General features: G+C 40.4%; 1 protein-coding gene across 2 annotated transcripts; it reads left to right on the top strand.

The window, feature by feature from the left end:
* The first annotated feature begins 1,226 nt into the window (after window positions 1–1,226).
* MNS1 (meiosis specific nuclear structural 1) lies at window positions 1,227–10,064 on the top strand. 2 transcript variants are annotated; one of them, XM_027467138.3, is made up of 10 exons: window positions 1,227–1,283; window positions 1,371–1,466; window positions 1,611–1,738; window positions 3,201–3,303; window positions 4,199–4,428; window positions 5,228–5,444; window positions 5,523–5,630; window positions 7,479–7,736; window positions 8,648–8,773; window positions 9,764–10,064. In XM_027467138.3, the coding sequence occupies exons 1-10, from the start codon at window positions 1,281–1,283 to the stop codon at window positions 9,860–9,862; spliced, it is 1,368 nt and encodes a 455-aa protein (XP_027322939.1). In that variant the 5' UTR covers window positions 1,227–1,280; the 3' UTR covers window positions 9,863–10,064. The 2 variants fall into 2 exon arrangements, with proteins under 2 accessions (XP_027322939.1, XP_071899628.1); XM_072043527.1 differs by lacking the exons at window positions 1,227–1,283; window positions 1,371–1,466; window positions 1,611–1,738 and adding an exon at window positions 1,764–1,943.
* The last annotated feature ends 135 nt before the right edge of the window (window positions 10,065–10,199 follow it).

The following is a 10,199-nucleotide window of genomic DNA, read 5'->3' as shown; positions in this document are numbered from 1 at the left end:
TGTCCCTTCTGTGAAAGAAACACTGCTCATGAATACTGTTGATACACAAATGCAAGCCACCTCTTAATTTTAAGAAGGACTCTGTGAACTGACTTGCTGGTTTCATGTATGTTTTTCAAACACTTTCAATCCCAGTTTTCTCTCCGAATGCCTTGCTCTCCTGGAGACTGGACCTAGGTATACTTAATGTGCTTTTCTTTAGTGTTGCTGTTCCAAATTAAGGACATGTGTGCAAAAATTAAATTTTACATCTGAAGGCTATTTACTGTTGTTTCCAGAAGTAAGGTGAGGGGAGCTGGTTTTATTTTCTTTAGCAAGAAAGAAAATTCCATTTAACTGAGGCATATAGCTGTTCACTCAGGGAGCAGCAGCGAATGCTCGTGGTGTTTCTTGCTGCCCCAGCTCAAGCCCCTGCTCGCAGCAGTTCGGTTCAAGGTGGCCTATAGCTTTTGGGGCAGCTTGTTCTTCTCAAGCGTTGTGGGAGAACATTTTTCTCTTGAAAACGCAAAGAATACCCAAAGCTTCAGAACATATTACACTAATCTTGGGCATTCTAATAAAATATTGGAAATTGATTTAAAATAATGAATGTTCCTATCCCATGTATATACAGATTGAAGCATACCTAGTACAGAGTCAATAGAAACAGTCAAACTTTCTGTTTTACCTGTTTCTGAAAGGTTTTTGTCTTAAGGTTAATTGTTTTAATTATCAAATAGGTGACAATGAATTTTAAATACTATTTTAAATGAGCTTAAATGCCTTTAATCTCTCACTCTGTAGAAAGGAAAATAAAGATGAGAGAAGTGGCAAGAGATAGTTGAGTAGAGTCTGGGTTGATTTCCCTCCAGGAGCAAAGCCATTCGGGAGAAATTCACGGAGTGAGCAGCTGTGTGCTGTATAGGGTGTCTGTGGAGGAGTTAGGGTCAGATTTTCCTTCCTTTTTGCCTGTCGGGTTGGAGCGAGGCGCACTGAGGAGCCTTGCCGGGACTCCCCTCTTGTGGCGAGGGCCATGGCTAACGCTCCGCCACTGCTTCCCCTTGGGCAACCGCCACGAAGGACAGAAATTCCTAATTAAATGCTGCCATCTAGTTCGTGTGCCTAGAGATGCGTGAAGCGAAGTGGTGCTTTAAGTAACACTTCGGGGGGGGGAACCGCTCCGGGAGCCCTCCTGGAAGCCCCCCCGGCCACCATTTTCCCGCGGCCGCCCCGGAAGGCGAGCCCGGTGCCGCCGGTTGCCATGGCGGCGCGGGCGGCCGCGGGCGGGCCCGGCGGGAGGGATGGTGAGCGGGGATGGCGGGCGGGCGGCGGGCTCCGCGGGACTGTGTGAGGGCGGCCCGGCGCCACCGCCTGTCTCTTGTCGCCCGCAGGACGCGGCGGCGGAGGAGCGCGGCGGGCGGCGGCGGGCGGCCCGGCTGTGGGCTGAGGTGGAGCAGGAGCGGCGGCTGGACGAGGCCGTGCGCAGGGTGAGGCCGCGGGGCCGGGGCGGGCGCCGCCTGAGGTGGCTCTGGCAGCGCGCCCCGGGGGGGGGTCGAAGCCCTTCAGCGGCGCGGCCCCGCGGGGCGTCGCCTTCCAGAGGCGAGGTGTGACGGGGGCTTTGCCCCGGCCAGGGCGAGGAGAGGCAGCAGCAGAGGGAGCGGCAGCTGCAGCAGGAGGAGCGGCTGGCGGCTGAGCTGGCCCGGCTCAAGCACGAGAAGCTGAAGGACGAAAAGATGCGGCAGCAAGTGCGGGAGAACAGGTAAACGGGACAACAACAGGTAACGCCGCCTGTGAGATCCCCACCCAGCAGCTGTGCCTGTAAATCAGCCTCAGCTGATAACGGTACTGTAGCGTTCAGCCTGTTGCATCTCTCAGGTTTGTTTTTCCTCCTTTAAGTTTGGACTGAGCCTCAGATGCAGCAAGGTTACACTGGGATGGTTTCTAGCAATGCAGAGGAGCTCTCAGTACGTTCAAATCCAATAACACACAATTTACTATTTTAGAACAGGCTTTAACTTTTTGAACTTCAAAACTTTTCTTTTTCTGCTCTTATATTTGACCAATGTTTTTTGTTTTTTTGTTTTTTTAAATCTAAAATCAGGCTTTTCCCCTGAGAAATAAAACAAATGTCTTGTTAGATAGCAGCATATCTTTTATGTAACTTCCTTTTATTGGTTGTATCACTGGCTTTCCATGTTCTGTGTCTGTTAAATTCCCGGTATATCCTTGTAATATTAAAGAACAGTAAATACAGTATCGTGCTCAGGTTTATTATTTGTACAGATGTCATGGGTGAAAATGTTTATGAAAATAAAAGAAAACCTAAACAAAACTAAAACCATTTTCCTTTTCTGTAATACATTCTAAAGAAACTTACCCAAGGAATTACTTATTTAAGCTTATTTTAAAAGGTATTACCTTGACTTGTTTCAGAATAGTTAGGAGTCTGAGGTAATCCTTGAATGTATCAGTGGAAGAAAGAAGTTCTGTGACTCTTGCAGTGATCACTCTGGGTTATGGACAGGTTATATATTCCATTAAAATGTTTTGGGAACATTCTGGTAACAGTCCTTGTGTATTTCCTGACTACTGTAGCTTTTGTCTCCGGGCTCTGCAGATTTCAGCTTCCTGAGTTGCTGCACATGGAGACACCCATGTTCTCCAGTGGTTTGGCTGGCTGGTTCATGTCAGCACTCGTTTTAACTTTGTTTTCTGTTACTGTGGGCTGAGACTTCACACAAGAAATTTTGTTCTTGACCTCAACAGGATGAGAGATTTAGCATGTATATTTAGAAATCTTTCATGAAAATCCTTCTTTTTCCTTCCCTTTGTTTTACATATGCATGATATGCAGTAACATATCTCTAATTTATTTGCACAGCTGAAGAGCATTATCTAATTTCTAGTGAGCTGTTGTGTTACTTAACCTTTATTGTGGATACCATAACAATGATCTACAGTATGAAACAATAATATTCAGTAGCAAATGTTCATCAGTTTATAATTCTTATTGTAGTATTATTTCAAACCAGTTGGTATTTGTGGTTTAGTTTTATTGCCTGTTCAGTGGTTGTCTCATTGTTTCTTTCTGTTTGACAATTTGCGCCATTTCAACTCCTGTAAAGAGATTTGATCTCTCAATATGCTTTCAGTGGTGGAAGTTTCTTTTTTTTTTCCTATAGATACCTTGTAATAGGATAAACTTCTTTTTTTCCCCCTAGTCTTGAACTTCGAGAGTTAGAAAAAAAACTGAAATCTGCTTATATGAATAAGGAGCGAGCTGCACAAATTGCTGAAAAAGAAGCTATACAGTATGAGAAAATGGTAATTAGTTTCAGTGTATGCTAGCATGTGGTTTTCAACCAAGTCCTATTTTGTTCTCAGAAGCCACCAGAGTGCTTTAACTTTTTGTATAGATTGTATTAAAAATTCTCTTTGAGACTGGCCTTTTTATCTAGGTTATTGCTAAGTTTAAGAATTCAGTGTATACTGAAATCTGTTTTTTGCTGTGGAGAACTAACTAACTAACATAAGGAAAAGGCTTGCTTTGCCACGACATTTGAAGGAGTAGTGAATTAAGCTGTGTGAAGGGATATAGTTTTCGTTTCACTGTTTTTGTAATGTTTATTGAAGTTGAAACTATTATACACAGTTTTGTGGTGAATCTTTATCTCAGAAGCAGATGGTTGAAAATGCTTTTTACTGTTATTAAACATAAACACATCTGAGTAACTTCAAAAAAAGAACTGTGAGATTTTATATACATGCAGGGTAATGTTGGTGATCAGGCAGGTGATTCTAATTAAATCTTGCATCAAACATTAATGTAAGTAAATTGAGTAATTAAGTAATTAAGTAAATCCTCACTTTATTGAGGATGTTCTGCATAGTTCTATTACATGCTGGTCACTATGCCATTGTAAGCTAGCTTCACTCATTGTGAATGCTCTACTTGGTCTTAGTAAAATATATGGCTTCCTTGTAGTATTGATAGTTCTTCTCAAGTTGTTTCAATAATGGGGATTCACTTCAAGGGTTCTACTTAAGGCATGAAGCATGTTAAGGCACTATATGTGTTTGTGTAGAGGGAGAGAGAAAGATTAAGGTGGAAAACATTATATTTCTGTAATGCAATATAATTCCTTTTATATGCTGTGTAATTTTTCACTGCAAGTGGAAGCAAAAAGGAATCTTAATTGCTTTTTTTTCCCCCTTGTAGAAACGTGATGCTGAAATAGCCCAAAAGATGAAGGAAGAGTATGAAAGGGTAGCAAAAGAAGAAAGTTCTGCAGAACTAAGGCGAAACAAGGAGAAAATAATTTATCAGCAAGAACTGGAGAAACAGCTTGAGGAACAAGAGAGGAAGAGGCAGGATGCTTATGAAGAGTTTCTAAAAGAGAAACTCATGATTGATGAAATCGTAAGAAAGATCTATGAGGAAGACCAAATGTTAGTTACTTTGAATTTTTATTATTTTTTAATTTAAGCTTAAAACTGTGTATAATTTATGTAGAAAAATTAACTTGTATATGCCTATTTCACAGGCCAAGGGCCACTTCAACAAATTACTCCTATTCAAGAAAGATTCTCTTGGTCCCACTTTAGTAACAAGAGAGACACTTGCATAGATTTTGCTGTGTAAGAGCCAGAATATTCTTGTCATTTCAGTCAATCTTGTCTTGTTCCCCAGATACAAAATCCTTTTTTTTTTTTTTTTCCAAGGAGCACTTCCATTAGGCCTGTCATGCTGGAAATGGCTGCGTATCACAGATTTCTACCTTGCCTTGTGTCCTGACCTTTTCGTGATACCTGTTAAAAATGAAATATGTTGTATGCCATGTCTTAGGGCCATGGATAAGAAAGGAGTTTTCTGAGGGCATGATGGTAGTGGGGTGAGAGTTTAGTATAAATGAATAAAAAGGTTCAGGGCTTGTGAGGCATTTGGGCTATTGGGCTTCCTTCTCTCTGTTGTTTGGATGGAGCATGTATAAAATAGAGTAGTAGTGAGCACCTGTGTGTTCAGTCTGTCCTGAAGGAAAGGTATTAAACATGAAATTCCCTTTCCGGGGTAGTTCATTAATTAGCATTTATAATTCAGGCATCTGATTTCCTGCTGAATGGGTAAGGAGAGTCATCTAAATCTTCATCTCTGGAATATATTGTTAATGATGAGCATCTGGTGTGTTTAATGTCACTGCGGTATGTTAGATGGCTATTTATGCACTTTCACTTTTTTTACCTTATACAGGGAAAAACAACTAAAGTTAGAAAAAATGAGAGCAACTCAGATGTATATCGATGAATTTAAAAAAGAACAAGCTATCTGGAGGCAGAGGAAACGGGAAGAAATGGAAGAAGAAAATAAGAAAATCATGGAGTTTGCCAACCGTCAGCAACAAAGAGAAGAAGATCGGATGGCTAAAGTTCGAGACATGGAGGAGAAAAAGCAAAGACTTCAAGCCATGGTATTGAAATTTGATATTATAAAAGAGTACTTTGTATATTCTTGTCTTTTGTTGAGAAGTCCTTCCTTCTTGTAATAGATTGCCCAGAATCTACAGAGGGAACAACAGAAGCGTGAAGAACTGGAACAACTACGACAAGAGCTGTATATGGAAGAACAAGCCGAGACAGAGAGGAAGAAAGAGATGGTAAGTGTTGGCAGGTAGCTGCAGTAGTACCTCTGTACAGGGTGGGGGGAGATTCGCTTTGCTTGGACTTCTGCAGATACTCGTATGAATGTTTTGGCACTTGGCAGGTAACACTTTTTTACATGTAGTACATGTCCTCTGTGCATAAACTGTTTAAGGGAGAATGCAAGTGGAGAGGAGTACTGCAACTTTGCCGTTATTCCTGTAGAAGATTCAGGTTAGTAGAGCTGGTCTGGATGAAACTTCAATAAAATAAAAACAGAAGTATATATGCATAAAAATATAAAATGTATGTATTACTTTACGGGTAAACTAACCTAATTTAAACAGACAGGATATGGAAATTTTAAGAGAAAGTGAAACCACTCGAATTGCTGATCTGAAAAATAAGTAATAAGGTGAAAGCTGGGGGACAGTATTTTACCCAGTATTCCTCTGTCTGTTCATTTCTGATGTCTGTGTGATGGAGCAGCTCTCCTTTAGTCTCTAGGAATTGTCACTACAGCCACAACACTTACAGAACCTTTTTTTGAGAGTATATCCCATATGCAGTTCCTTCTGCATCTGAGAATGCTCTTCAAAGGCCAAGTAACTCCTGTTTCCAAAACTTTTCTTCTAACAATGCTGGCAGGGTAATTAATGGATTTTTTATTTTTTTTTTTTTCACTTTGGATTTTGCAATGTCTCCCATGTTCATCGTGACTTTGGGATGGTTTTGGGGGACTTCCTTAGGCCCATTTTAGTATGTGAGCTGCCTCAAAGCAAAAGCTCAGTTCTGACAGGTTTATTAAATTAACTGAATTTTTTAGAATCATAGAATGCTTTGGGTTGGAAGAGACCTTAAGGATCATCCAGTACCACCTCCCTGCCATGGACAGGGACATCTCCCACCAAACCAGGCTGCTCAAAGCCTGTCCAGCCTGGTTTTGGGCATTGCCAGGGTTGGGGCAGCCACAGCTTCTCTGGGCAGCCTGTGCCAGTGCCTCACCACCCTCACAGGAAAAGAGTTTCTTCCTTAATAGCTAATCTAAATCTCCCCTTTTCTAGTTTAGGGCTGCCACCCCTTGTCCTGTAACTACACCTCCTGACAGAGTCCCCTGCAGCCCCCTGTAGGTACTGGCAGGCTGCGGTAAGGTCTCCCCAGAGCCTTCTCTTCTCCAGGCTGAATGACCCCAGCTCTCATTCTGTTGTTTCTTCTTTCTGTTCTGGCACAAAGTGTCTCTCTCCAGCAGACTGTATTTCCTAAATGTACCATGCCAGACAAGCAGTTTGTATGTAAACTCTAGTTTTTGGAGGAAAAATTCCATCTTTTGAATGTCCTTTGCCATCCCTAAGGTATTTGTTTTTCTTTGAACCAGGAAGACAACTGAAGGTTTAGGATACTCTCATGGTCCCCTTTATACATTGATTTTATCTTAAGAAGAAGCATGACAGTAACTTGCAAGCTCAGGTTTAAGCGAAGCAGTTTAGCTGCTTGCTTTTTGAACACCTGTTTGCTTTTTCCTGCCTACTCTGACTCTCATCAGATTTTAGATAAAATCCAACACAGATAATACGTAACGCTGTTATTCCCAGGGAGCTGTGCAGGAGCAATGTCTTGTTGACCCACTTCATGCTTGTGGAAAAATTTTTTTTTTTCTTTGACTTAATTTTGACAGTCTTAAGACACTTGCCAAACTGGTTAATACTGGAGACCACTGTTAAATATGGAATGCTTGCTCCACTCATGTATGCTAGAAGGTAGCAGCTACAGTAATTTTTATCTGAGACAAATCAGGTAGATTGGCTGAAGTTTAAATTTTCTGAAGTATTTTCCATAAAAAGCATTTTATTGAATTTCCTTTATAGGCAGAAATTGAAAAGAAAATAAGGCAACGTCTAGACTTAAAGCAAACATATGAAGAGCAATTTGCTTTAAAGAAGATAGCGCGACAGGCTATGCAAGAAGAGGAAGAAGCCTTCAGACAACAGATGTTGGCCAAGCTTGCAGAGGATGATCGCATTGAACAGATGAATGCTCAGAAACGAAGAATGAAACAGCTTGAACACAAAAGGGCTGTGGAAAAACTTATTGAAGACCGTCGCAGGCAATTTATTGCCGATAAAGTAAGAGAAATGTTCAGTTTTGCTGTTGGTCTGAGCCAAAACATTTTAATATGAGAATACTTTCTCTATCCTATGCAACAAGGCTGTTGTTACAAGGGAAAGGTGACAAGGGAATCACAGAGAAATGGCTGAGGGCAGAAGGTGGAAAGCAGGCCTTTGTTTTAGTTTGCTGACAAGAAAGAAGTCTTTAGAGACAACTTATTACAGCTGAAAAGGTTAAAGCCTATAACAGCTGGAGATCCTGGTGTACTTGACATGCTCTGCAAATAGCTCTTCAAGAGCCATATGATCAGTGACACAACTGTTGCCCATTTCAGCCTCCTTCATCAGGCAGTACTGCTCATGATACGTAAGAAGGGGAAAACTCAGCCTTGATTTCAGATTAAGTATTTCCAGGTAGCATCTGAGGAAGAAAAGAAAAAGCTTGGCATAAACTAAAAACCACCCATGGAATGCTACGCTGTAGTTTTCAGACTGCATGCACAATATGAACTGCAATTTCTAATCATCGGCATAAGAACACAGGCCTGGTTTTCCTTTTCCTGGACTAGAGCAGTGAGGCAGGAACAGACTAAATCAGCTGAGAGTCCACAAGGAACCAGACCTTGACTTACCAAACTTTTTCAAAGGACTTTTAAATAATTTAATTATAGCCCAAGTCTTGGTATTCACTCTTCTATTTTGTCTGAGACTTTTCTTGTAGTTACACTTACTGTTTAAATAGTCCCTTTTTACGTATGCTTTTTCATCACTTTCAAACTAGTTTTCCCATGACCAGGAGTTAAAATTAATTAAAAGTACTAAATTTACTTCATAAAAGAAGTCTCCATAAGTATAGTATATATTGGTGGGAAATAAATGTTGACAGAGCTGACACTCAGTGGTTAAGAAAACTTACTTCTTTATTGTAGGAACGTGAACTCGAAGAAAGGCAGTTAGAGGAGAAAAGACAAGAAAACATTCGTCTAATTGTTGAAGAAGAGAGACAGAAACTCCTGAAAGAGCACGCATCTAAATTACTGGGTTATCTTCCTAGAGTAAGTAAACTGTATCTGAAATGCTTTAAATGATTTTTTTCTATAAATCACTTTTCTCTGGGCTAGTTCAAGGTAAGGTTGTACAACTGTATAAATTACCTGGAGTCAGTGGATGTCCTTCTTGTGTCAGCTCTCACGTGTTCACCTTTTCTGAATTAGGCAGCAATGAAAAATACTCCTTATTGCCATATCACTGCTTGCCATATTGATGCATACGGAGTTTGTTGAAAGCTTCCCCAGCCCTTTTTGCACATACAAAGCTTTTTTTGGGATATGGAATGTAAGTTTTTAAGTAGGGCTCTTCCAGCTAGAAACATGTCCACTGTATCTAAAAGCTGGTATGATTAAAAATGCCCGTTTCACTCAAAATGGATAAACAACAAAGTTCTGCCTCATTTTGAAGCCTCTGATATACAGCTGTAATTTGTAATGTTTTTTGAAATACTGCAAGATACATTCTGTGGGTCATGTGCATTTTGAGAAAAGGAAAAAGCTGCTTTTTTAGAAAAAAACAATTTTATCAAAAACTCCAATAAGATTTAATTAATGTTTCATGTACTGGTGTTAACTTTTTTTCTTCAGTATGACCACTAGAATTAGGGTTAGAGACTTTAATTTCTGGGTTCCAGTCCTTCCCTTCCCCAAAACACACTTAGTCTTCCAAAGTATAATTCCTGTTCAAGTTGTTCAAGTATCACCTGATTTCCGAAATAATTTTTGTGTAGGCTAATTTCAACACAACGTGATAAAGACCCATCTTACCCAGTGCCTCTTTTCAATGTAGTTGCTCGGCAACTCCTGGTTAGCACCGAGTGCAGCAATTAGAAACTCATCCAGTGAAGTTTGTTGATGGTTTTCAGAGCTGTTTGTTTTTAAAGAGAGTACTGGCACTATGGATAGATAAAAGCTTTACCACTTACACAAAAAGATTCATAATCATCTTTTTAATTTGTTTTATCTTCTACATGTGTTTCTTTCCCCTTATTGCAGGGAATACTCCAAGGTGAAGATGACATTAACATGCTTGGTGAGGAATTCAGGCTGGCTTACCAAAAGAGAAGAGATAATGCATTTTCTGAAGAGGGATGAAATTTCCACCATCTCCTCTCCTGGTTTGCCACTAGATGTCATCTGACTTCTAATGAAAATTTCTGTTGATGTTAACAGCGAGGAGCTCCTTTTTATTGTCAAAAAGCCTCCATTTTAAGACTGGAAGATCTGAGGGACAGCGACTTTTATTTAACTGTGTATTGTAGTTGCATTTTTCACCAATAAACTGTTAGGAAGTTGAGTTATTATTTGTCAGTTACATCGGACAATTGAGTTTGGGGTTGAAGCAATGTTTAAAGATGTTTTCTCTAGCAACTGAACAGAAACTTGAGACCCTGTAAATTCAGATGGATATTTCATAATAGACTGTAACATC

Source organism: Anas platyrhynchos, chromosome 11, assembly GCF_047663525.1.
Source record: "Anas platyrhynchos isolate ZD024472 breed Pekin duck chromosome 11, IASCAAS_PekinDuck_T2T, whole genome shotgun sequence".
Lineage (NCBI taxonomy): Eukaryota > Metazoa > Chordata > Aves > Anseriformes > Anatidae > Anas > Anas platyrhynchos.
Note: the sequence above shows the minus strand (reverse complement) of the source record. Positions and strands in the feature narration are given on the sequence as shown.

What these genes read in the sequence shown, in the direction of transcription:
- MNS1 (XM_027467138.3), top strand. An exon ending in CTATACAGTATGAGAAAATG is followed by an intron (nt 3,304 to 4,198) that starts GTAATTAGTTTC and finishes TCCCCCTTGTAG; the next exon opens with AAACGTGATGCTGAAATAGC. An exon ending in GGCAATTTATTGCCGATAAA is followed by an intron (nt 7,737 to 8,647) that starts GTAAGAGAAATG and finishes TCTTTATTGTAG; the next exon opens with GAACGTGAACTCGAAGAAAG.